The 27,008-nt window shown below is 38.4% G+C and overlaps 2 protein-coding genes across 4 annotated transcripts in view; one reads left to right on the top strand and one right to left on the bottom strand.

The window, feature by feature from the left end:
• Positions 1–7,916, top strand: LOC144646699 (extracellular signal-regulated kinase 2-like). The gene is made up of 14 exons (XM_078506374.1): positions 1–165; positions 279–377; positions 524–553; positions 677–767; positions 2,143–2,216; positions 3,113–3,169; positions 3,458–3,496; positions 4,183–4,307; positions 4,657–4,715; positions 4,817–4,897; positions 5,455–5,753; positions 5,998–6,324; positions 6,505–6,636; positions 6,903–7,916. The coding sequence occupies exons 1-14, from the start codon at positions 100–102 to the stop codon at positions 7,062–7,064; spliced, it is 1,641 nt and encodes a 546-aa protein (XP_078362500.1). The 5' UTR covers positions 1–99; the 3' UTR covers positions 7,065–7,916.
• Positions 7,917–8,575: 659 nt separating this feature from the next.
• Positions 8,576–27,008, bottom strand: part of LOC144646694 (laminin subunit alpha-like) — a 54,816-nt gene continuing 36,383 nt past the window's right edge. For 2 of the 3 annotated variants that reach the window (XM_078506366.1, XM_078506367.1), the window contains 17 exons: positions 25,518–25,743; positions 24,695–24,780; positions 23,456–24,024; positions 22,518–22,761; positions 21,418–21,935; positions 20,906–21,008; positions 20,063–20,218; positions 19,442–19,584; positions 18,603–18,803; positions 16,001–16,137; positions 15,047–15,341; positions 14,247–14,430; positions 13,402–13,557; positions 11,452–11,611; positions 11,133–11,263; positions 9,726–9,948; positions 8,576–8,998 (listed from right to left, as the gene is read on the bottom strand). In XM_078506366.1, the coding sequence (XP_078362492.1) occupies positions 8,838–8,998; positions 9,726–9,948; positions 11,133–11,263; positions 11,452–11,611; positions 13,402–13,557; positions 14,247–14,430; positions 15,047–15,341; positions 16,001–16,137; positions 18,603–18,803; positions 19,442–19,584; positions 20,063–20,218; positions 20,906–21,008; positions 21,418–21,935; positions 22,518–22,761; positions 23,456–24,024; positions 24,695–24,780; positions 25,518–25,743 (3,693 nt within the window). In that variant the 3' untranslated portion in view covers positions 8,576–8,837. Of the gene's footprint in view, positions 8,999–9,725; positions 9,949–11,132; positions 11,264–11,451; positions 11,612–13,401; positions 13,558–14,246; positions 14,431–15,046; positions 15,342–16,000; positions 16,138–18,602; positions 18,804–19,441; positions 19,585–20,062; positions 20,219–20,905; positions 21,009–21,407; positions 21,936–22,517; positions 22,762–23,455; positions 24,025–24,694; positions 24,781–25,517; positions 25,744–27,008 lie in introns of those variants that run through there. The other variant, XM_078506368.1, reaches the window with a different exon arrangement.

Genomic DNA, 27,008 nt, shown 5'->3' with positions numbered 1-27,008 from the left:
GCATTCTGTTTTAAACCACAAAGCAAACGCTGTATTGTGCATAAAGTTTAGTAGAATTCATGGTGAGGTGTTCACTGGCCTGTGGCAAAGTTTTCCATCATGAGTGCCGAAATTGATGCTCATATAACGAAGAAGTATGAAATCAAAAAGCGCTTAGGAAAAGGAGTACGTGCCTTGTTCATGTCGTTATGATTTGGCGCGATGCGCGCCATATTTCTTCAGTGGTTATCATTTTGCCGGCGTTTCTTCGATTTAACAAAGTTTATTGCTGTTTATAGGCATATGGAATCGTCTGGAAAGCTATAGATCGACGGACGGGAGAAGTTGTCGCTGTGAAAAAGATTTTTGATGCTTTTAGAAACCAAACAGACGCTCAGGTATGTTTTATAAATGCGTGATATAACGAGAACCTCGTGTGTTTTGGGCGCCATTTCTCAATGATAGGTTTGGTGAACAGTCTTGCTTGCTTGTGTGAATGAATCATCTTCTCTCATCAGTGTTTTCATTTTAACTTTCATTTCAGCGGACCTTTCGCGAGATTTGCTTTCTTCAGGTATGTAAATTCAAGTGAATTTGTTAATGTTAAATAATTTCTCAGGGAATATTTGTGTAGCGCTTCTTTCATTTCACCGCAAAATGTTGATTTCCGCTTCTCATGTCCTGTCTTTGATTTCAGGAATTTGGGGACCACGAAAACGTCATTAAACTTCTAAACGTTATAAAGGCAGACAACGATAAGGACATTTACTTGGTCTTTGAATATATGGGTAAGTTGATTATGAATGTCAAAATGTCCAATTTTCGGCGTAAATTTGGTTCACAAAAGCTGTTGCGGTCTGGATTGCTTAATTCTGCAGTACAAATTACGCCATATGGTAATCCTAACATTCATTAAGCTTTGGAAACTTTCAGTATACGTTGCCTTAAAGCAGAAAATCGCTTGACAAGGCCAGCAGGGGATTCGTTTGATTTATGCTAAGGTGTGATAGCGTCTGTTTTCTTATTAGAAACACCTTCAAATGATTTGCATGTTCTAGTATTGAGTGTAAGCTTTGCTTACCAGTTTTTCTTGCTAGATGTAAATGCTAAAAATTTTAAGTATTTCAGTTTAAAGCCGATATTCAGACAAGTGGTCTCTATGACACAGAACGTATATGATGATAAAATGTTTAGGCAACAGTAATTCCGTCTAGGCATTTTAACTTTGCTGTGCAAGGCACGGAACGACTGACAGGGTTAATATTTAATATATTACATAATTATACTCCGTGCAATTTTACATGCACTTGTTGAATGTACTTGACGGACAAAGTTTGCAATATGAGAAATTATATCACGGTCTACATCCTAAAATTAACGATTTGTTAAACGTGGAAACAATATTTTAATAAAACAATTAATAGCGTTAATCGTTCAGGGTGGAAAAATTCTTGTCAGGGATGTACATGCGTATGTTCAAGTTTGAAAGTTTATTTATTCCCAGGGGGTCATGGAGTGAGGTCATTTATCCTTTTGGAAAACTTGTAATGACAACATTGAAAAGACCTGGGTAGACATTCAAACATTTCATAATCCAATTCAGTTGAATTCAATTCATGGATTGTTATGTACAACTTTTTGTAAGCTATATAATATTTTTTGACATTCCATGGATTGAGTTTGACTGTGCAGAATTTTTTTGGAGTTGGATTTTTTAACCATGACTCAATCTGCAGATTGGGTGCAACGTTTTGTGCATCCAATTGAAATGCACTTTAAAAGCAAGTTGACAATTACCAATGCCAAGAAAAATGAATTTCTGCATTTAATAAAGTGATATTTATGTTGTACATATGGCATAATTTCAGATGTTAAAAATCTATTATATTTTGCTCCAGCCCCAAAGATTTGTGGTCAAATCTCAGTTTCACTTATGTAGCAACCGCAGTGCTTCATCTTCTTCTCACTTGGTTAATGCAATGTTTTTAGCTTTGTGGGCAACAAAAATACTTCTTCTTTTAACATGTTTTCTAATTCACACACCAGAATCTTGTACAATTTATGGTGTTGTACAAGACTTTTTCAACAACACCAATTAACAGATTTACACCATAAATTATAAATAATTTTATTCTTATGGTAGCAAATTGCATTTCTTCACAGACACAGATCTTCACAATGTGATAAAGAAAGGGAACATTCTTAAAGATATACACAAAAGATATATTATGTACCAGGTAATGGTTTTTTATTTCATGTAAAACACAAATTATCATTGAATGAACTAAAATACATAAAGTACTTGCTTTGATAGAAACCTGATGCTTGAAACAGCAACTAAGTCAGCTTTGTTTTGTTTTTTGCTTCCATGTGGGCATCATGTAAACACATTTGCTAGATATAATGTCATCAACCCAATAAATTTAATAAGTCTAAAAAGTCCATGATTATAAATGTGTCTTCATTTTGTCATTTAAGCAGAATCGGACATGCCTTCTTAGAAATTTCTGTTCCCGAAGGAATTTTTTTGAATGTTTTCATTAAAGAACTTGTTTTATGTTAATTCATAGGAAGAAAAAGGCATTGAACACAATGACGTGCTTTTGTTATGGTTGATCAATTTATATTGTTCATGTGTTCTTTATATTGTGCTGGTCAATGTCACTAAAATAAAATTCCCACAGTTAAGACTATTTTAAATTTATTGTGACATAATTCCCCGAATATAAACATTTTACATATAATTACCTGAGATCTGTTGACTGCCTTTTAGTGTTTTATTTTGCAATGTTGTTTAAAATTTCATTTTAGATCTAAATTCAATGAAACAATATATTTTGACAAGTGTCTTCTTCATCATTACTGGCCTGAGTAACAGGTGGTATGGGGGCAATCATGAACAAAGTGGCAAAAAACTGTTACAAGCGAAAAATTTTGTTTAACCACATTCATAAAATACCAGGTTTATGATTCTGGAAACTACTGCAGTTGTTTTCAGTAAAATCATGGGATGTTCTTACTATATATGCCCTACTTAATATCACTCATTCTGTGACGTCAATCATAAGAGTGTACTTCCCTTAAAATAGTGCTATATTGTAAACTCATAATATTGTGATCATGTTTGCTGCAGATATTAAAGGCTACCATGTACCTACACTCTGGAAACGTAATTCACAGAGACCAAAAGGTATTTTTGATTATCTACTTGCTATACCAGTGTATAAAATTTTTGGAGTGTATTTCTCCTGTGATCAGAGTTCTTACATGATTTAAAAAGTTTTTTTTAATGTTTAAGTCACAAGATGTATGATGGAAAAGAAAGGGCTTTGATTTAACACACTTTTTTAGACAGTTACCATTTATGAATCTCAAAATTTTCCATTGCGACATGCTAAGTTTTGTCAATAGTCAACCAACTGTTATTTTGCGCCATGGCATTCTCAATATCAAGAGATGGTATTTGATTTTTTTGCAGCCAAGTAATGTTCTTCTGGATTCTGAGTGTTTTGTCAAGGTAAGTTGTTTTTCAATACTATTAGAAATGTCATTAAAATAAATTTATTACACTGTACCATCACAGTAAGAATATTATTTTGAAATTGAATTTTCAGTCAATAGTACATTTAATTTGGTAATATTTGGAGTTAAAGGTTTAGCTACAAACTACAAAGGCCTGAACCATTTTTAGCCTGCGCCGTCGGCCGGCGCCCGCCGCGCGGCGCGCCCCCCCCCCGGCCGGCCCGCGGCCCGGCCTCTCGGCCCGGGCCCCGTCTGTCCGGGGGGCCCGGCTTGCCCCGCGGTCCCTCGCGCGCCACGGGGGCCCGCCACCCGGGCCCCCCGCCCCCCGTCTCTCCCCCCCCTCTCCTCGGCCCCCCCCCCCCCCCGCCCCCCCCCCCTCCTCGCCCCCCCCCTCCGTCCGTCCTCGTGCGTGGGCCCCCCCCCCCCTCCGTCCCCGCGTCCTCCCCCCCGCCCCCCCTCCCCCCCCCCCCCCCCCAATAGACACCAAAGTACATAGCAAGATATACACATGTATTTGTTGCTATAGACTTAGAAGTTAATGTAATTTAGCCATCATTACTGGTAAACTGGTATTTTAAACAGGTTTTTGTGATTGATCACATGCTTGTAATTTGCTTAGATTGATCTCTTAATATTTTGGTGTAGTCCTAAATTTTGATAATTTTTTTGTGTATCTTGCAGATGTGTGACTTTGGCCTTGCCCGGTCAGTTACAAGTATGACGCAAGATGCCGCTGATCCCAGTTTAACAGATTATGTGGCAACCCGCTGGTACAGAGCACCTGAAATTCTATTAGCTTCACCTAGGTAAACAAGAAAGCGTCAGGGTGTAAATTAGATGTTTTAAATGTCGTGATAGCTTGTAAAAGTTTGATGCAAACCAGAGAACTTCTCTGTCAGAAGCCAGTGAAAAATTTCTCAGTTGTTAATTTTTTGGAGTAAAAAATGCCGTTTTTAAGATTCTTACTTTTCGATAATAATATAACACATAGACTCTGAAAACTGTCGTGCTAGAATAATTCACACTGCTCAGTGTTGTTTAGTAGCTTCATCATGGAAAATTGCTGGCTCAGTAGATTTCAACTTTAACTGGTATAATTACTGGTAAGATAAGTAGATGACTCTTTTAATAAATTGTTATTTTTTTCCTCATCAGATACACAAAGGGTGTTGATATGTGGTCACTAGGCTGTATATTAGGAGAAATGCTATTAGGTAAGTTTGAATACACAATCCTACACATAATTTTTCAGTTGTATCTTTATGATTTGTTTATAACTGTAATGTTGTATATTATCATTTCTTATTAATTGCAGGAAAGCCGCTATTCCCAGGCACATCAACTTTAGATCAGATAGAAAGAATTATGACAATAATTCCCACTCCATCTAGACAAGGTAAGGTTAAAGCAAAGCTTTTATTTTTCAGATGTTACTGTGTTAATACTGTTACTGGCAAGTAATATGTTTAATGGATAGCTGGTCAGCTTAGCTTGTATGACGTCAAAATGCACCGCACCATGTTAGGGACAAAATTTCTGTTGGGTCACATGTATAGAAAAAATAGCAGATTTTTGTATAAAAATAGAACTCAATCTTTGTGCACCAGTAGGTAAGTTGTTCCCCCAAAGGTGATTATGGGAGGTGCAGTGGCGTAATGGTTAGTGTGCTTCTGATTGAGCGGTCCAGGTTCAGGCCCTTACTGGCAAATTTAATGCTGGAGGGCAACCCCTGCAGTGGACTAGCATTGTTCGTGCTACAGAAGAGCTCCAGTGTTTGCAGTGTGATAGGCCTCTAGACTCGTATGTAGACTTTTAGCATCCCATCACTTCATACTACAGAAACACCCTAGTGTGATGGGCCTAAAAACCAACTAGACTCGTATGCAGACTTAACCTTAACCCAAATGATCAATTACATTTGATAGTGATGTGTTGTTTTAATGTTCACATTAGATGTTGACAGTATCAAGTCACAGTACAGTTCATCAGTATTGGACAGAATGGCCTGTAAACCCAAAAGAAGTCTTGAGGATGTTATACCTAGTGCCCCACCAGATGGCATTGATTTGTTAAGGAAATTACTTCAATTTAACCCTGACAAGCGACTGACAGCAGAACAGGCTCTGAAGCATCCATTTGTGGCAAGATTTCACAACCCTGAAGAAGAACCATCGATGGATTATGATGTGATTCCTGCTCTAAATGACGATGTTCAGTTGAGTGTAGAGGAGTATCGTGTCAAACTTTATGAGGTTAGTGCTCATGTGTTGTTTAGCTTGAGTAAAATAAATTCATAGGTTTTGGTGCTTTGGGCTTAGCTCTTTCAGTTCTACAAAAAGGATCTCGTTCAAACGCACTGCCAAGCTACAGTTCACAGATAACAAACTGTTCTAATTGAATTATCAGGCACTTCTGAGCCGCTTGCACTAGTACAGTAAGTCCGTGAATAAAGCACATGCAAAAATTGATTTGGTTTGTCTGTATTGTTTTGTGCAGAGTATCATCCAGAAGAAAACTAACATCAGGAGACAGAGAAGAGAAATTTTTCTTCAAGATCAGAGACAGAAACAAGCACAGGCTGCCGAACAGGCAAGGCAACAAGAAAGAGATTCCCAGCCTCTCAAGCAAGTTGAAAACTATACCCATACCTCACCGAGCATTGCACAGGCCAGCCAACCTCTTCAGAGCTCACCAGTCAAATCCCCAGTGCAAAAGAGCGAAGGTGTCACTGTGGCATTTGGAAGAACTACCAAGATCCAGCACCAAAGGTCACCGTCTGCTGGAAAGGGGATGGTGAGAAGACACAGCTTGGAAAACGACAGTGTAAGTTTAGCAGAGCTTTTTACGTTAAGGGTGTTAAGTGTCTTGGGCAAGACACTTAAACAACCTGTTGAGCAATTACTGTAGGATTTTATAAAGGTTTACTTTTCTCTTCCTGTGACAAAACAATTACTTGTGAATGATGGTGGTAAACATTGCTGAAACTTTTGTTTGTTTCAACAGGTTATGTCCCCACCCAGACAAAACCCAGCTGGTCGTACAAGACCAATATCTGCTCAAGTAAAACCTAAGAACACAATCATCACACGCAGCAACAGTGCAGACAGACTTCTGCAAGTAACCAGTGCTCGTATGGTAAGTTTGAATTACTTTACCTGTCAAATTAAACTCAATAACTGGTTTGTTGTGTGAGTTGTAGTCAGGATTTTGTGCTTAGATCTGCATGACCAGACTTTTTCTAGCATACAGCTTTAATTTTTATAAATAATTATTTTGTAAATGTTAGTTAAATGGCCGTCTGAGTTCACACTTTTACCAGACTATAAAATCATTTGAACTCAGTTCATTAAGTGTGAGTTACATGTATTCAATAAAAGATCAATTTTTATTTTTATTTCTAGGTTCCAGCTCAAAGACCTCCCTCAGCAAAATCAATTCACAGACCTGCAAGAAAACCTGTGCCAAACCCCAGCCTTAGCCGATCACCGTATGAAAGTTATGCACAAACACACGGAACAATATCAAAAAGTTCACTACAATCTTTACAATCCAGGATATGGTAGCTAGAGCGTTTCATAGGCTTCTTAGAATTTTACATTTACTGTTTGTTGTGCTGAATTCTCTTTATTGCTACATGAATTCATTTCTAGAGAATCTATTGTTAATTTATTTAAGTTGTGTAAAGAAGAAAATGAAACAATATATGCGTAATTTTGGGGTTTTGTACTTTTTGCCGCTACCTTTCGTTATCAATTAAAACACTTCTTTTCTCTTAAAATCATTTTTATGCCACACAAAATCTATTGAACAAATTGCGTTGTAAATGAAGGCTTAAACTGCCGCCAAAGAATGATTGTAAAAATATTATCAAATTTATTAATTAGATGCAAAATTTGGATAACGATCAGAACAAAGAATTTTATAATTAGACAATAATTGTAATTACTTTGCAATTGACAAATCCAATTTCAGGATACATTTTTCTGCATTTTATTTAATTTTAGAGATATTTGGCCAAGAAAATTTTACAGAACCGGCTACTTATTATAAATTAATCTTGGTTCATTTGTTTAGAAAATATCTTAGTCATTTTGATCCATTTAAAACTAGAGAAAGTTCGTCTAATTATCCAGCGCCAGTTTGCAACCAAAATGCTGCAGCTGCTATATTTAAATGCATGTTCATCATGTTCAGTTAATAATGTAAGCTCGGTAAGGACTGTAAGTGCTGTTAATAGTAAGTTATTTGTAGGAGGGGAGGGAGGGGCAAAAAGATGGGTTTGTATATAATATTATAAAGTGAGTGTTTTATTGACTCACCTATTTTTCTCACACTTGTGTAACTACGAGAAAAGCTGAAGATTTATTGTAAATTATAGATGCTGAAAAGAATAAAATATGAAAAAACAACACCAACCCAGGTGTAGTCCTGTTGCATTCAAATACCAATTTTTTTTAGACTGCCCCCTTACCCACCACTATCACCTCCACCTTAACCATTTCTATGAAACGATTTTTTTGCTGCATGGGGTAACTTGCAATGAGGAATTTGTTTTTGTCATGCATGTCTTCATCAGGGAGGGTTTGGGAATCTGAATACTAAGACCCCACTATCTCCAACTAGCTAATCTGTAATAACTTCTCAACTCAATTGAAAATGATTTGACATTCAATACTCAAGTATTAAGTTTTGTGATGTTTTCATTTTTTTTTTTTTTTTCCCTATTTTTTTTTTTCCCCCCCAATTTTAAAAAATTTTTTTTGAAAATAAGCCCCCCCAAAAAAAAAAAAAAAAAAAAAAAAAAAAAGGGGGGCAAACAAAGTGTATTATGGGCAATTGGAAAGTAGAGAATACGACTTTTCATGGTAATTGTAATTCTTAAATTGAGTGATTCAGTGGATAGATTGAGAAATTTGCGTTACTACGCGCGCCCACGGAAAACGCCTGCACTGCAGGCTAAGTGGATGAGATGTTGCTGCTTATCACCGGATTTTTACTGGTTATAATCATTAACAAGATAAACTTAGTTGCGTTACTCCAAGGAAATGCCAGTCAGATAACATACGACACAAGGTTATATTTAAAAGCTATACTTTTATTGTAGGTATAAAAAGGTAAAATGGTACTACTGTTACTAAAATAATGATTTATTTGCTTGCAAAGCTCAACTGACACTTCTAACTTTAGCGGTTATAGTTTTTAACTTTATAATAAACGGAAACCTTTGAAAGAGTACTAACTTTTTTTTAAAAGCTCAGAACGAGTACTAAAACATAGTAAGCGATAAATCTGTTACAAAAATAGAGCGATTGTTACTAAGACGTAACAAGACTGGTTTAGTTGTAGGGACATCCTCCAAGGTACACATTTCCAGCCATGTCAAGAGGTCTAGTCAGGTACAAGGTTTTCGGTTGCTTTCCTGGGTCCATAGACTGCAGCTTACGTATGCACCCTGTGAAAGGCTCTGTGGCTGTTACACCCTTAGCGACCACGCCATCTGCAAAAAGAATGGAGCACAGCAAAAAATATTTATTACATCACAAACATAAATGTAGAACTCTTTACTCCACCTAACCAACCCGACTCTTCAAAACGCCTACTGGTCACAGCCCGTACAGTGTCCCTTTCTGCAGGGCAACATCCTTACTGATCTTGCCCCCCCCCCCCCCCCCCCAACTTCTCCTTGCTCATTGCCTCTCTTACATACAGCTAGCTTAAAAAAATATAATGGCAACTGAACACTAAAGCCTGGGCCAAAGAGAAACAAGTCACCGACCAAATAAAAGCGAGTATAAACTCGTCAACTCTCGTACTCATTTGCTGCTGCACAGCAGTACTAATAGACAAGAGTGTGACTGACTCCCGCGTGGTCAACACAAGCTTAAAGGGACTGTCAAGCATTTTAGCCAAATTTAGGCATAGGAAATGAGATAACTTCTTAAAACAGCCAAGGTACATTTCAGTAACACAGCAAATACAAAAGAAGGTACGGATGGCCAAAAGCGATGAAGATGAAACGGATTGCGATATTTACAAAGTTAATATCGTTTGCTTGCAACTTTGCATTTTACTGCCCAGAAGACAAATTTGGTCGCAATAAAGCTACGGTTTTGTCATTTAGAAGTGTCGTAGTGAGTTTTTCGGTAAAACCTAATAAAAAAAATTTACTCGTCCGTGAATTAAGAGTCCAGTCACACTGAAGTACAAATCTGTAGTGTACTCACCTGGAAGACCTCCAACATAAAGAGGATCGTAGATATTAGCGTCGGTTTGAGAGCCTTTGCCTCCACCCTCCAGTATATCGCCGCCATCAACTTGAAGTTTTACGATAGTCTTGTCTTTCCATGCTTTAACTGTATGCCATTGTCCATCACATAGCTCAAGAGCGTTCTCAGCAGCAAATTCCACTGCTAGCTGACCCCCACCATTCTCTGCACGGAAGATGATCTAAACCAAGAATTTGCTAGTCAGCTTTATTAAGGCTGGAGGCGCGGTGGCCTAATGGTTAGAGCGCCGGACTCCGGATCGAGCGGTCCGCGTTCGAGCCCCAGCCGGGGTCACTTGTGTTGTGTTCTTGGGCAAGACACTTTACTCTCATAGTGCCTCTCTCCACCCAGGTGTATAAATGGGTACCGGCGACATAATGCTGGGGGGGGGGGGGGAACCCTGCAATGGACTAGCATCCCATTCAGGGGGGAGTAGAAATATTCCTAGCTGCTTAATGCTACGGAAACCGGGATAAGCTCCGGCAGTGTGGGCCGCTTGGCTCGTGGCTTCTCCTAATTTATTAAGGCGGGGGTATACCCGAATTTGAATGGAATTGGGTTTGAGGAAGAGGTGAAAAAAAAAAAAAAAAAAAAAAAAACAAAAAGGCCCCCCCGAAACCAAGTGCGGGGGACTGTCTGGTGTCTTTCTAACAAATTATAAAATAAAAATCTAATTTTAAAAAAAAATTATATCTTCAAATTTTCTTATTTCTCTAATTTTTACTAATCCTTTGAGAAAAACATCTCCTCTCAAACATCCCCAAAAATCACCCAAAATTTTACAAAATACCGCAAAACATAGGTTCGTGTTTTGAGCAAAGAGTTTTTGGATTGCTTGAAACGCGAACGAGATATTCGCATAAAATCCAAGTTAAGCGGTGGATAAACGGCCTTCAGGTGTACCCACTGCCTTAAAGGGACAGTACCACGAGAATCACTTCGAAAAGTCAAAGTCAAAAGAAATATTTATATTAATGGAAACTTTAAAATAATGGCCGAGCTTTGTTAAAAATGACTATAAGAGTCCACTAAAGCAACAAAAGATGTATTATCATGAGTTATACAGGCATGATATTTCCAAGAAAAATTGAAAACGTCTGGCAGACGTTTTCAAACGCTGCCCATGTGTCATGGACAAAACGTTAAAAACTAAATACATTTTGCTCTTCTTTGAGACATTCACGTAATATCTTCACCTTGGTGTTCTCTGCGCATCTTGTGAATGATTGAATGTATTTTGACATAATTTTAGCTCCGTTATGGTGGAAATGCATCAAAATCGCCATGATACTGCCCCTTTAAATTGTTGGGTTGTAAACAAACATGTCAAAAGAGCTTTTTGCTTACTCTACTCAATAAACTTACATTGCCGCGAATCATCTCTAACACGATGTAGTCCCCTTTAGCACTTGACGACGATAACAAAACACCAGTGTGTGATGTTGGTTTTATTTCCACCGAGATGATTTCATCTTTTCCAACAGTGTATCCGTTAGCTAAGGGGAAAAAAGAACGTAGCCATTGATTAGTACATTTCAGCGCTAACCAAGTCCGTTTTCGCTCAACCAAAGGCTAAATTAGTTGACTTGACATCGATTCTGATTCAAGTTCATCTTTCGCAGCTTACAGTAATTTAAACCGACCTTAACAGGCCACAGGACGCCAACTTGGGCAACAGACTTACCAACTTTCAGGAAGCCACCACCGTCTTCGAAGCTGACCCCTGCAGAAGGACTGTCTCTGTAACAATCCTGTGTCTTGACTTCAGCAGTAGGAGGACCAATGTCAACATTATTGACTGTTACGTTCCTGATGCATCCTGGCAAACTTACTTGTGAACCAGACTAGAATTAAGAACAACAGGCTATGAGTAACGAGCACTCAACTGTTTCTATCTGTTGCACTCATTTTAAGTAAAAAGGAACTTATTGCTCCCTCTGACATCTCTATAATGTGTATTTTCTGTAAATCTGGACAAAAAGTTTGAGATTGTAGGCTAGTGGATCACGAGAATATGAGCAATAAATGAAGTGAAAACTGTGAATGAAGTGTCAATTTTCGTTTCAGTAGGACCCTAGTCAGCCACTCCTTTGTTTTTGTTGACATACGAGAATTTCAGTATTAAGAGAAAGAGAAAGAATGAAAAAGATCACTAAAAACTGCTCAAGGTAATTAAACATAATTCCAGTTACATAACTTACAGCAAAGCAATAAAATTTCGCTTCACCATGCAGTTTTCATAATTTCGATAGCATCGAGAATGGCGGAGGCTGACTAGGGTCCTTTATTATTAAAGTCCGGATTATTCCGGGATTTGGAGGAATGGCCATTCAACCAATTATGACGTCACCAATTTACAAGTCAGCAGATTTTTGTGACGTGCAACTTATAGAGTTTGGATAGATCTTTCCACAGGAGTGTCCATCTTGAACATTGACTGGATTCCGACAAAGCTAATTGAAAAAAACGCGATCAGTTTTTGGTGTAAAATTGGTGCTAAAACAGACCAATATACCCGTACTTGATCATGGTCTCCTTTCCAGGGTTTTTCATTGATTAAGATCAAAACTTTTCAGGCCAGTAGAAGGCGTGCACAGAGTAAACGATAGAGAGAATAAGAAAGCAGAAAAAAAAATGAAAAGGAAAGGAGCAAGGGAAAAAATCGGAACGTAAAATGTTGTACATTTTTACATGGAAATGTCATCAAAAACTTAATGCAGTGTCAGAAAGTGCATTTCTAGCAAAGTTTAGAGAAATTTAGGACCGTAGAGCCAAGAAAATCGATTAACGGTTAAAAAACGCGTTTTTTGGAGAAATTTCAGCACATTAGGGATTAAGCACTTGACAGATGTAACAAGTAACATGGATGAATAAGACTAACGAGTAAATAACTTTATTTTGGCACAGCAAATTAATCAGCAGGGCTGGTGGGGTCGTGCATTTAAACTTGAAAATATGACGATAGACTGAGAAAGATTACAAAGATAAGACTGAAAGAGAAAAGATTAGACTGAGAAAGATTACGCTATCCGTGACGACAACGTCACAGGTAAGCTTTTCACTAGCGTCCACCCCTACTCTTACTTATGTGGACAAGCTAAAATGAACGGCACGCAATGCGTGCAGAAGTGACGACGTTTATCCAGTGGGTCTCAAATATTTTTCAGGAAATTTGTCAAAAATTAACGTAAATAAAAGTAGCTGACATTTTCTGTGTTGAATGATTATTCAGCCAAACGTTGCGTTACCTTGTAGAGAGACATCCGATATACAATATACAGTACGATACTCCCGGGTTACTTCTTGCGAGCGACATGCTACAGGTCAAACGCTGTCTCTGACCGACCACAGAGGCCCATTGTATTAAAAAATGTAGAGATGTGATCATGTCTGTTGACTGCCCTTCTAACTTTTTCAGGAGTAGTTTGCTTCGTGTTTTCGCAGCGATTTCGTGTTAACTTGATCTCTGTTCGCATAATATTTATTGCTGCAGCTAGTTCCCAGTCCCATTTGGTTCTATTAATCGGTCGAGCGCAACAGAATGCAGTACAGATCGACATATCCCACCGACTGCCTCATGGCATTAAGCGAACGTCATCGCTCAAAAGCAGCAAAAGAACTGGGCGCCACTTACCGTGACTCGTTTGGCATCAAAGCCTTCAGGCGTGCCACCCAAGTACAGCTCTTTGAGTCCATCTACTGATGTAGCTCCACCGCCAGCTCGTCCTGTGGCAACCTTTTTACCATCCACGTAAAGCGTACCATTCACTTCCTTGCGCATGAGCCGAACCTAGAAAAAAAGCACAGTTTGCACGGTCACGATGGAAAGAAAAGAAAAGAAAATACATTGTCAAAACGTTCCTAGATCCTACACCTCTACAGCTGCAGACTTGCAAAAGTAAGAAGACTTAGCTTCCTCCACGGTATAATTTAGTGACCTTCCAAAGTGTCTAAATAATATATCACATGAAATACCATTGACTGTGCGTACGTTGTAGCTTTCATGGCGGAATAACCCTTTATTTCTGCATTGCTTTGACGCTTGTTCCCTGGAGCTCGACAGATATTTTGCTTTACAGTATCAAATAGAGATAAATCGAGGGTCATTGTGTATGTTGGAACCCTTATCTACAAAAAGCAATCTACTACATCCTATTCACCATCTGTTACCGAGACCAGCACTAATAGAGTCTAAGTATAATGTAAGGCAGAAAGCGCCAAAGTTTTACCTGTATAATAATGCCATAACATGTAGAACAAAGAGAGCTACAAGCTTTTTTACATTTCGCTACTTTTCGTAACTAATATTATGCGTAGTCCTTTTTTGATAGATTTTTTAATTGTAAATAGTAGACTTATCATTTCAAATAAGAGTCACTCGATAATTCAGTTCGTTTTAACTGCAAAAGAGTTTAAATAAACTATTATTATTATTCAACAAATATTTGAAAAAAATTATCCCATAACAAGTATACTTACAGTGTGCCAGTTGCCATCACTGTACGACGACTGCGGTGTGCTCAGCGACAGGATCCCACCACCAGCACTAAAGCTACACAACACCTTGCCTTTCTCCAAGTGGCACTCTATGAAGTCCGCCTTCCCTGTGTACACCAAGATGCCATTTGGATTTGAAGCACGGAACTCGAAACTTAATTTAGTCCTGCCAAAGAAAGGAAAGTTGATTGGCTGCTTTAGAGCTTCAGGAAAAGCAACAGTGGAGTAATGTAATCACCTCTCACACGACATTCTTATTTAGTTATATGGCTGCGAAGGGCAAGTAGACCTTGATTACTAATACCGCTTTATTACAACAATTATAACCCAATATTCACAGGGAAAACGCGCAAGCACGATCTCGCACAAAATAACATCATATACACAGACAAGAACATCTAGACAAGAGGGGCCTGTCGTTGCAACATGTGTTCCATGACATTTTCTTGCGCGCAGAGACAGTTATTTAAGAATACCAGCAAATAAAATGTACAAAGAAGCCCTAAATTGGACATGGGGTGGGGTGGGGGCTTTAGACAGGCAAGAGAGTTTAAGAAACCGCTCCGAGGATTTTTTTTTCTTAACTTTGTGAAAGGTTGTATCTTGAAATGCTTAACATCGCTTAAAAAAAAAATATGGGATTCACTGAACTCATAAGCATGAGCATAAGAAGAGCAAACACACTTGTTTTTCTTATGTTATTCTCACAAGAAATCATCGCAACACAAACATAACATGGCAAAAGCATAAGCACAAGAAGAACAGACTACACCACCACTAACCTCGTGCCTATTAACTTGGTAAGTGGACCACTTTTAGTAATAGTGTACAGCGCATGGCTGTTGAGGTCATGACCAAATCCCAGCACTCCAGCTTGCTGTGCTGGTTTGTCAGGCATTGGGCACACTGGAGGCGGTGTCGTGGGGGGAGGGGTTGTTGTTGGAGATGTTGTTGGGAGAGGGGTAGTGGTGACTTCCTTAGTTGTACTTGACATGGTTGTACTGGGCATGGTTGTACTCTCAGGGGTGGTGCTGGGTAGTTCTTTGGTTGTAGCAGGTGGCGGTGTGGATTTCAGTCCTGGTAATTGAGCAAGAAATCATAAAATAATAATTAAGCATTGGAGATAGAATGTTAGCCCCACAGCAAAGAGTTCATTTTTCAGTCTTATTACAAAAATACAAAATTACTGTACAGGGTAAAATATTTCCATAAAAATCTGCTTTCCACAAATGCTGTGCCATAAAGTACTTGCTTGATTCCCCTTGTCATGAGTTCTTGTTACTGATCAGAATACAAAACTTTCATTGTAATATTCAGAAGCCACATTGAAAGCGAAAAAGAGTCATGACAATTTTCATTCAGTTAATTATCGTCGATATGCAAGAGCTTTACGCTTCTAAGAAATCTTTATTTAAAGAATGATCTCCCTGGGCAAAAGTAAACTGTCCATAATGGTTTCTTGTATTGCTGGACCTGTATGGTTGTTTACAAATTTCATTTATTTCTGCAGTACATAGTTCACCAGGCACCTTGACCTATCCTCAAGGTAGTCGAAAGAGAGGTCGGAACACCTGGAGACGTTCGCTAGAAGCAAAGTCCATGGGCAAGAGTTGGTACCAGCTTGAGAGGATGCACAGGACAGGAGGCTATGGCGAGAGACTGTTGATTGCAAATGCTCCTGAGAAGGCGTCAAGGGCAAGCTACTACTACATAGAAACTAAAAGAACATGACTCACCTCCAATTGGCGGGGGTTCCGTGGTCTGCGGGGGTACTGTGGTCTGTATGAAAAGATTCTTAGGCGTCTGTTGTGAGTAATCATCGTTATCAAATATCACCTTATTTCTTGCTTTGTATTTCATAAAATCGTACAATCTGTCAATCAAAAAAGGAAATAGATTGCTTGAGCTACTCCAGTCCCTTGTAACAACACCAGAGGAGACACCCAGTCCAACGCGGTCAAACGTCTCTATCACACAGCTTCTCTTTTCATTTCAGGGGATTTTACAGTGCGAATACTCGAACCGGGACAGTTGGAACAAAGTTAACCAATGACAACGTTAATTGAGAACAAAGGATGTCGACCTTTTTCGTTAACAGACCAATGATGTTCAACAACGCAAACAATAGATTTACAGAAAAGTTTGAAAACTCAACAACGTTGCAAATAGTTGCGGACCTCTCAGGAAACTCGCCTTGTTTTTGATTGGTTAGTTTCGATCCTTAATTTTCAAGAGGTCGTAGATAGAGATCGTAATAGATAAAAAGTTAGACAAGTTATACAAGATGTATGTTATCTTCGCGAAAAGTTTACAAATCAAACTACGAACCGTGAATTTTCTCTTCACGGCCAGGAGTTGTGAATTGAATATTCCACACTGTGTTCGCTCTTGTTTGAAAATTTTCACTCCGGAAATAAAATGAAGACTGAAATCAAATTCACGCCGTAATTATTTTCATTTCGCTCTAGCTTTTCAGTAGCTTTGCTCTGTCTGTTGCCTTGAAATCGATGCGAGTCACTTCCTCGCCAATGTTAACAAATTGCTTTTACACCTTCGTATGACTTTGAAATTCACGAAAACAGAATACTTATATCGTCGGTCAACGCCGTATAACTGTCCACAAGTTACCACTTTACATTTTTTGACACGATTTGAGGCCACGTGAAATGTAAACATCACGTCGAATGTTGTTTTCGCTTGTTTGCTCAGGCTCACGGACTCATTTTCTGTCGGTTATCTACTGTTACAACTTTGTAAACTCACGGTTTTCGTGAAAGAGGAGTTTGTTCCGTTTCGTCATTGAGTCTTCAATCTTTCTGTGGTTTTATAAAATTACCACAGGCTAAAGTCACTGAAACTTTTATGGGAGAAATTCATTTCATGCGGCGAAAGCAAAATTGCCATTAATAAAATATGCAAGGTCAGTTGTCGCTGTGGCGGCATCCCAAATCTTTCTTGCCTTGTCTTTCGTCAGAAACAAAAAATAATCACAACAAACACGAGTATGTAACTTAGAAGAGTGAAAACAACTGACTTTTCAAATATGAAATCTAGAACGTTTCTATTCACTTTCTGCTCACATGCGACATAAGACTGCATACGACGGAATAGGCACTTGAGACGTCCTTTGAAACAATTCCATCCCTTTTCGCGTCTTCGCGCTTGTCGTGAATAAAAGCGTCCTTCGTTATTCTTTACTGTGCTATCACCAACGAAGAGCAATACAATTTTATCAGAAAATTTCTTTTGAAGAGTTTTTCAGCCTGTGAAAGCCAACTTTTGATTACGGTTTTACGAGTGCTACTGAAAATTCGGTGCAGTCAGTGAAAATGTAGGATCGAAACTATCCAATCAAATACAAGGCAAGTTTCCTGAGAGGTCCGCAACTGTTTCAAACGTTGTTGACTGTTTAAATTTTGTTGCAAATCTATTGTTTGCGGTCTTGGACGTTATTGGTCCAGTTCTAAAAAAGTTCGCCATTCTTTGTTCTCAATTAGCGTTGTGATTGGTTAACTTTGTTCCAACTGTCCCGGTTCGAGTATTCGCACTGTAATCACGATGAAGTGGAAATATCAGCAAGGCTGTATAAAATAGCTGCTGACTGTATACAGATTTTCATAAACGCGTTCCTTTATTTTTTCAAATGCTGCACTCGAACAAAATTACTTTAAGAAATAGCACTGACAAGTCTCCATTTCCTCATTTTCAAAGTAGTATAGGGCGCACCAGTTAGGGCACGTTTTTGGGCAGGATCCCATTAGCGAGAGCAGGAATATATTAACTGATAAAAATGCGAAGGAATCTCATTATTGTACAACCAGTTGGGCAGGTTTGTCACATTCTTTTTTATCTTAATTGGTATAACTGGACTGACAGGCTTCATTTTACTTTTAGACCAATGATGTCATAGTAGGGATTTTAAGTATTGCACTACAGAGGCATCAGTACATCAGTAGTTTTTACTTTGAATTACTGAACCATTCATTCTGTAATCATGCAAACTTCTTATCAAATAAATTATCTACCTGTGGTTTATATTAAGTTCTCCTCCTTGAGAAAACTTTTTGTTACAATTTTAACCAGAATAAAAAATGTCAGGTTTCCCTAACAATTCACCAAAAATACCCATTTGTACTCCTGGGTAGAGAGAGGCGCTGTGAGAGTTCAGCAGAGTTAAGCAGAGTGTATCTCAGCTTCCCGATAAAGCCCAAGAGCACTAACCGTAATCTAGCTTGCTGACCGACTCACTCAGTGATGAGATGGAAAGAATCATTGAAATTAACGGTAGCACAAAGTTTTGACCAGTGAATGAAAAGTTTCAAACTAAAACGAACTTACTCATGTTCAAAAGTCAAGTCTCTGATAGATCCGCCTTTCAGAGAATTGAGAATAACAGATTCAAAATCTCTATTCCTGACAGTGTCCATGTAGTCTGCAGGAACACCTCCAAGGTACATGTCCTGTGTTGTCTGAATATATTGTTGCATTGGGTCTTGAAATTTACCAGATATTCTTTGGTCATCGACATCAAGATGCATCCTACAGAAAAGATCAAAATTATAGTCACACAAATGTAAACTTCTCATCTCAACCACAGAATGGCAGCCAGTCAGATGGCTCAAGGTACACGACGGGGTCATCACAGGTGAGGGTTGTCAAGGATAACATCTAAGGGAATGAAATAATTTCGCACAACTAACAATTAAAGAAGTGAATAGGAAACAGTGGAAAGAAAATGCCATGAAGAGAGGCTTAAAAAGAAAAACACGGCAAGGAAAAATAGTATGCGAGAATCAATGGCACTCCTAATTAACAATTATTGGGTCATGCTTTAGTGTGCACTATCCAGTAATGGTGCACACAGGGAGTTTTAAGAGCACGAAAGAAGCCCAAGAGCAACTCTAGCTTCTTACCAAACTCGATAGCACACAGCTGAAATCATGAACCAACTGTTTTAAAACAGTGCCCATGGAAATGTACATCAAAACCTGCGCGAAAAAAATTGTACTAGTGCATGCTATTAGCGCGCAATATAACGTATGCTTACATATACTGAATTTGATTGCTTGGCTCTGCTAGCTATGTTTTAATGCTTGTTAAACATTGAATTATATCTAAGACATTCACAACAAAAATACATAACAAATTATACAATTACATTTTTCGCACACACTTACGTTATACCATCCTTTTGAACCGATACAAAATGCCATTTTCCATCATTTAATTTATTAGAAGTCTGCAATGTCAATGGAAGCATTCCTGCATTGGCTGAAAATGTCAATTTTCCATCAACCAGGCCCAAGAGAATAAAATCTTTCTGTAATAAGAAAAAAAAAACAGGAGTCAATAGAGTATCAAACAACAGTAAGAATATATAGGCTCAAGAATCATATCTCATTACAGTTGAGTAGGCTGCAGGCTAAATCACTACTTACCATAGAAATTTGCATGTTTTATATTGTTACCGTTTTATTAGTTTGGAATCTTTTGAAATTAATGTCAGACAACAAGAACAACAACAGCACAGAATTTATGAGGCTGACTCACAAAAAATTCTTAGTAAAGTGGTTGTAGATTAAGCATTGTAAAACCAATTGGCCAATGAACCAATGGGAACACGAAGCAAAGCGCAGGAAAACATGCATGACCAAGTTGCAGTTGGTTTTGGTTTTGCATCTCATTGGTTGACACGATTTTTTAACCAATCACAGAGTAAGCGACTTTGGATCACTTTTGACACCCCTTTGAAAAGCGCTCCACCACAACGACATCTGTCTAGAACATGGAATACTTACTACTTCGCCATGGGCCTCCAGAAAAATAAGTCCATTTTTAGTCTTAGGACCTACTCTGAAGGACAATCCAATGTTAAAACCTCTTCTCCTTTTGTTGAGGAAAGGATTTATAGCGAGGAAACTGTGGTCTTCAAGGAACGTGACATTGTGCGCTTGCTGTTAGTAAAATGGAATAAGTTAGTTTTGATACCCCGACCTGCAGGGTGTGTGATTCCATCTCTTGTAAGTGGTTGCAAAAGGGGCATGCAGCACTACATGACACACAGAGTAAAATCATCGTTTACGGGCTTCTCTAAAATTTACCAAGCAACTCAACACAGAGGTGGAGATACCCAGGAGGGGGGGGGGGGGCACTCCCATATATGAGCTATATAGGTATGTGCCGCTGTAAAAGGGTATGGTTTTCAAAGAATTTAGTCTGGGATAGGGTATAAGAATCAGAGATTTTAGCTCTAGAATGGGGTATCATGTGCCGAGAAACTGATCAGTGGTATGAAAAATTAAGTCCAGAATAGGAATAGGAACTCAGAAGAGAAAGAGGCTTCCGTAGACGTGAATAAAATCATTGTGATAACGTTTGTTGACAGATGGTTTTCCATTAAAACACTTATAGTGATGCAGTTTTAAAAAGAAGCAAGTCTGGGATAGGGTACGGATTTTCGGTATCTAGTCTAGTATAGGGTTGCAAAACTATACAGGGTGCCCCCCCCCCCCCCCGTGGAGATAAAGCAGTTATTTGACAATGTTTTGTCAAACACAATACATCACTTCCTGAAGGATTTATTTTTAAAGGAAACTATGCCACTGAAGATTGAGTCAAGATTTATAAAAGAGATGCCTCACCTTCACCATACATCCCAAAATGAAGCCGGGCGATGGCTGTAACTTGATATCACCAGTGGATAAACTCAGACTTGTAAGACATCCTTTAAAAAAACTTTTAGTCCTGTGTAAGAAAGAAATTGTGTCGTATTAAATCAGGGCCCAGTTGTTCAAAGGGTGGATAACGCTGGGCCCAGGACTGTAAGACTTAGTCCAAGAAAAGTGGGGAAGAATAAATGAGTTGGGCGAAAACAGTCTGAAAGATTGTTTGACCTAGACAACTTTATTTCTCCTACCAATAGCATTGTAACATACCTGCCTGTTACATTAACATTAAAGTTTTCAATCGAATTGTGCTATGAATGGACACTAAAGCCAAAAATGACATCGACCTTCCACTCTTTGAGAGTGAAAGTGTCAACTGTTGTTTTCACTATTTCCAACCTCAACAGAAAATAGCCAATTACACTAACTAATATACAAATACCTCTATGCCGCGGCTAGTATATTTAATTTCGATAACTGTTACTTACACATTTGCAGGAATTGTAGTTTTGTTTTCGATGCCTCCCCAGTAAACATAATCTGCATTCACAAAATTAAGACTCCTCTTTCCTGGATAGAAAGGTCTTCTGTTTGCAAGTACCTCCTCGCCTTGACTGGAAGTTATTTTGAGGTCAAACTTATCACCTCTAAAATCTGTCGCAACCTTTGTTATCGAGACCTCATCCCCAGTGTCATAAACCTTTGTAGAAGACAGCCTCCTGTATCCAAATCCCATATTGTAGGAGAAGACTACATGCCCATCAGATAGTTCCATGGCTTGGAAGAGTGATGCATCGTCATCATCAATGGCAATGACCAAAATTCCATTTGAAGAGGTGGTTGTAAATTTGAAGTCCATCTCTCCCATTGCATCATCTCCATATGGACCTGATTTGAGAAATCCTGTGCCAAAAAACGTCCTGCTTGGGTCTGTTTCTTTCACTGCAAACTCTGCATCACCACTGCGTGAGTAACAGAATTCATCTTTTGCAGGTTTCTCGAGAGGCTGGAAAAAAAATTAACATAACTAACATTACCCATTGCCAAACACTGTTGAACGAGGTATGTTCTATGTACAGTTTCCCATGCGTGGTAGTGGAAGGCCAAATTTATTAGAAATATTATTTTATCCAATACACCTCATTAATAGGCACGGATATTTTGTGAGTCGCGTTTTATATGTTAAACCATCGAATAAGGGATTTATTGTTCCACCATTATTGAAAACAAGTCCATGTTTGGATCATTTTATCTGGCCATTTTCTTGCTCTGCTTTGCGTCCGTACTTTTGCCCTGGTTTACAGTGTATTACAAGCTCATATTTTGTACGTTCTCTCGATCTAATATGATAAAATGATGTAATAGTGGAATAATAAAGGTCTGAAATGCATGACCTCCAATCCCTATATCCGTGATGGATAACCACCCAGGAATGATTGAGTTAATTAGTGAATTTGTGGAAATGCTTAAGTTCCAAAAAGTGGAATGTTGAGGAAATTTCACCAAAGGGTTTAAAAGACAGTTGTAACTCTATTTGTTAAGAACAACCGCTGCGACAAGCCATTATGAAATTTCTTAAAAGACCTACATCTGAGTTCCAAGATCCAACAAAGTGATCGTTGACTTGAAGGCCATCAAAACATCCTGTATAATTAACAGCATCAATTTGAGGTGGCAGCTTCATCTTCGTGGGAACTCCACCAACAATAAGATCACTGTTCTTGTTAAATTTAATGATGGGGTTATCCATATTCAAAGCCCTCACACTGCTCCTCACACTGCTTGGGGTTTTATCAAAATATGTGGTGGAAAGTCTTGCTAAATCTCCTGTCCTATAAAGCACAATAAAAAAAAAACAATTGTATTAACCACTGCATACATGGAACATGCATGCAACATACATACAACATGTATACACTGTTAACAAGGATCACATTTAATGTTAATTTGCTTGTTGTGTAAGATAGCATAAACTGGCTCTTCAATAACTTTGCAGACACTGGATCACATACTCATTGGAAGTTAAGATAAGAAAGAATTATGCAAAGCATGCCAACATTTGAAGGTAACGCCCTGCTTCCCAATACTGCTGTAAATTAATTAAGGTGCTATTTTCTTAAAGAAATCTTGCAAAACGTTCAGAAAAGAGGAATATTGAGATCCCAGGGGGGGTACTCCGGGATCCAAGTGACGGGGATGTGCGAAGGATTTTTTTGGGGTCGAAATTTTTTATTCCGGGATTTTTTTGGGTAGGAGAATTTGGCAGGTATTTTATTGGGTGACTTGATTAAAATACGGGATTTTTTTGGGTATTAAAATCAAACTAAAGTGCCTTGGCGCGGCCTTGGCAATTAAGAGGTAATTTGACTAGGGATTTTTTTGGGCGTTTTTTTTGGTCCAGGGATTTTTTTGGGTAATGTCGGGAGACTTAGGGATTTTTTTGGGTCCTGAGTTTTGCCTCCATTCGATCATCCCCGTCACTTTGATCCCAGAGTACCCCCCTGGGATTGAGATAACAAAACTTACATGCCGGCTTCAAGCTTGTACCACCGTTGGCCATCAGTCAAAATATTTTCCTCTCCTTCAACATCAAGATACCTCCCTGACGTGCACATCTTCAGATGAGGTCTGGCAGCTTTGAGCTCTACAGCTAAAAAGTCTGATCTACATTCCTCTGATTGACGTTTCTGACGATATTTGTTTGAGCTTCCAGCATCACCCATAAACAGTAACAGTCCATCAGGCTTTTCTGGTTTCACATACATAAGGAAGTTCAGAGACCTGGTCTCCTGCTCGACAGCAGGAGGGGGTAGTGGTGCACTGGTCGTCTTGCCATCAAACTTCATGACAAGGGAGGTGTACTTGAGCAACTCATGTGCCCTGTCCATCATCCCTCTGATGTCCGTCAAGCGCTTAACCACTTCAGTGTCCAACTCCTCAATGATCTGTTCCTGTCGGACTTCTTGTGTCACCACTTTCTCTTTAATGACTTGAGACATATTTAAAGCATCCATCACTTTCTTTTCAGCTTCACTGATGTTTCTATTTGTGAGAATGATAGACTCCTTAAGGCCAGCCAGGCCAGTAAGCTGCCGCTGAAAACAAACAGAATGGTTCTAGATAAATTGTTATGAACTGGCAATACTCCTAACTGCAAAATTTAGCAATTTATTCTTAGTTTTTATATAGTTTTTCCTCTTTTTTAAAATAAAATTGTCATCATATTGTAACTAATTTTTAATTTTTATTCTGATTCCTGTATTTGGCTCTTTTTAATATTTTAACTATTGTAACTGTTGATATATATGTATTTTATCACTTGAAATAGACACATTTATTTATTTTATTTATTTAAACAACAAACAATGCTTGCTTTTGTATAGCAAGTTTCCAGTAGATCAATGGTTATTTTCAATGCAATTTTGGGAGACGTTTCTGAAACAAAATCGGCAGTAACAAAAAAAAAAACACACCACAACTTGCCAAATGTCACAGGTAGCCCTATTAATATCATTTAAAGACAAGCTGTTTAAAACAAAAACAATGTCTAACAATTCTTTTTCATGCAACTGGATTGTATCATGGTTTAATTCACCTCTGTGCAGCATGACTGTGTACCGGAAAGTAAATACATGTAGGTCTGAGAGTTTGGCGACATTAAATGGTAAAATCTACGTTTTGTGTGTACAGAATCTTTGAGACTTTGACAGTTCTACCGTTTGAAAACAGAGGGCTTATTCATCATCAATTATGAACCACACATACCTCAATGTCCTCAGCTATCTCCCAAGCATCATCTGCCACCATCTCTGACTTTGTTGCATTCTCCCCAATGTCTTTAGCTTTTTCACCTAAGTGATACAGAGTTATGCATTTTTCATGTCAACATTGTATGCATTGGACAACAAGGTGGATTTTTTGTCCTTTGTCATAAAGGTGCAAAACACTTTTTTGAAGAGCAACAGTTACACTTGTTTGCTCTATCCAGTAAAGGTAATGTGTACTATACATCAAAAACTGCAGTCAAACCAGTCCAACCATTACTAAGTCAAAACAGCACTAAGCGGCACCACATGAAGTGGTGCTCCCTTTATTTAGTGGTCATTTGTAATTAAGGTACAGGAAATAACACCAGTCAATTACCCTAAACTAAACATTTATTCAGCAGATGTAGTCAACCTTTTTACATCTAAACTAACCCTTGCCGCAGACATAAACTTTCAAAATTCCATTACTTTTTCCTGGTAAAATAATATTTCCCTGACCAAATAAATTTAAAATGTCAGATATCGTAGTGACCTCCAGCCTCCACTTCCAAAGAAAACATCGCTGAGATCAATGTTTCTTCCAGCCATCAATTGTATAAAATTGGCGATGTTATATACCAGTTGTCCCTGACTTTTCTTCAAGATGTTAATTTTCCCTGACTCAAAATAAAATTCCCTGACTTTTACCTGGCCTTAAAGAATTTCATTTTTCCTTTACCATTTCCTGGCCTGTTGCAATCCTGTATTAGCTGGAAGCACTAGAGCAAAACAATGGCTGGTTTTTTTTAAAACTTGTATTAAACCCTGTGTAAACCACTCACCTATACGATTTGCCATTTCTTCAAATTCGGGAAAATACCCAGTCACATCAGACAAATCTCCAGAGACACCTTGGATTTTACTTTTGATGAGGTCCAGCCTCTTCGTGATGTTGTCAAGCAGACTTGACAGTTCATTATCAACTTTATCCTTTGTTTGTAGCGCAGTCTCATTTAGCACTGAGCTGGCATTGTGAGAGTTCTTTGCCAAGTTATTGACATTTTGTGACTGAAATACATAAAGCAACATCATTAACTACTGATCACAGGAAAGCAAGGTTCTGAATAATAGATTTACATATTGTATACTTAATGACTGGTCCCGAGGAAACAATTAATTTTATTTCCCGAGAATCTCGAAGTTTCTCCAGGAGAAGCTGAGGGAAGCATTGAGATTCAAAGGAAACACAATTAACTGGTTTCCTGAGGAATATGTCATTTAGTGTTATGGTATTTAGCACGGTGGAGACTTGGATAAAAGGCGCTTATCCGTCAACATTCGCCGGTAACATTGCAATGTTACTCTCTAACGTCATCACTCAGAGACGTTTGGCAGAAAATAGTTTTTATTGTTAGGTGTCACGTAACCTCGAATTAGCCAATAAGAGTGCACGCTGTTGGGGAAAAATTTCTAGCTATATAACAATGTGATAGTGATGGTCTGTTAGCACTTATACCAGTTACACTCCTTGATGATATTTGTAATTATCTTACTACCTGAGTTAGACGATAAAACGCTTGTCAAGGTCTGATGATGGTGAGATTTTTCTAATGTTAACACCCAGCTCATTGTTTATACAACTCACTTTCTCTCTATCTAACAACTTCCAGCTGAAGTCCTGTTGTTGTGTGAAGGGAGACAGTGGTGGAAAGATAATAAGTTATCATACCCCACTCCCCTGCCAGTAATGTCCCTTTAACAAAGAAACAGGGTAGTGTACTGTTTCTACTTACAACATATCCAGAGCTGGTATTACATATTACTTTCCCCTACAACATGCTCATTAGTCCATGAGCCAGGACCTCAAAAATCTATTTCCGTAGCACCCCCAACCGAACAAAGTTTCATTGGTACCAAATGAAAGCTCAGGGCCTAGTGTTTTATATTCAACTTGTTTCCAGCTGTGAAAATGGAGCTTAACGAAGAAAATGAGGTGTTTGTAACAGGGGGTGGGTGGGGATAAATTTGAAACATTAGATCGGTGTTATATAACAATGCTGATATCTATAACATCGTTACACCAATATTCATTAAATTTGGATGAGTTAAACAATCGATCATACTCTATAATATGAGATGCTATTTAATGAATTAGCGAACGCCACAGAGGCCGTTGCTAAGGCCTATTTAATGAAACAACGACACTTCAAATCCTGAGTTTCAGAATGAAAGTTAAATGGCTGCGTTTTTAATAAAAGCTGTATTAGCGCAATAAAGGTTTAAAATAGGAAGCAATGTACAAACTAAACTACTCTCCAGGTGAAGAATTTCGG

Source organism: Oculina patagonica, chromosome 3 (assembly GCF_052425735.1).
Source record: "Oculina patagonica isolate OP01 chromosome 3, crgOcupat, whole genome shotgun sequence".
NCBI lineage: Eukaryota > Metazoa > Cnidaria > Anthozoa > Scleractinia > Oculinidae > Oculina > Oculina patagonica.
The sequence above is the reverse complement of the archived record's forward strand: the minus strand, read 5'-3'. Positions and strand labels throughout refer to the sequence as shown.

Coding starts and splice junctions, on each gene's coding strand:
- LOC144646699 (XM_078506374.1), top strand. CDS start 100: ATGAGTGCCGAAATTGATGCTCATATAACGAAGAAGTATGAAATCAAA. Junction 768..2,142: donor CTTGGTCTTTGAATATATGG/GTAAGTTGATTA, acceptor ATTTCTTCACAG/ACACAGATCTTCACAATGTG. Junction 2,217..3,112: donor AAAGATATATTATGTACCAG/GTAATGGTTTTT, acceptor TGTTTGCTGCAG/ATATTAAAGGCTACCATGTA.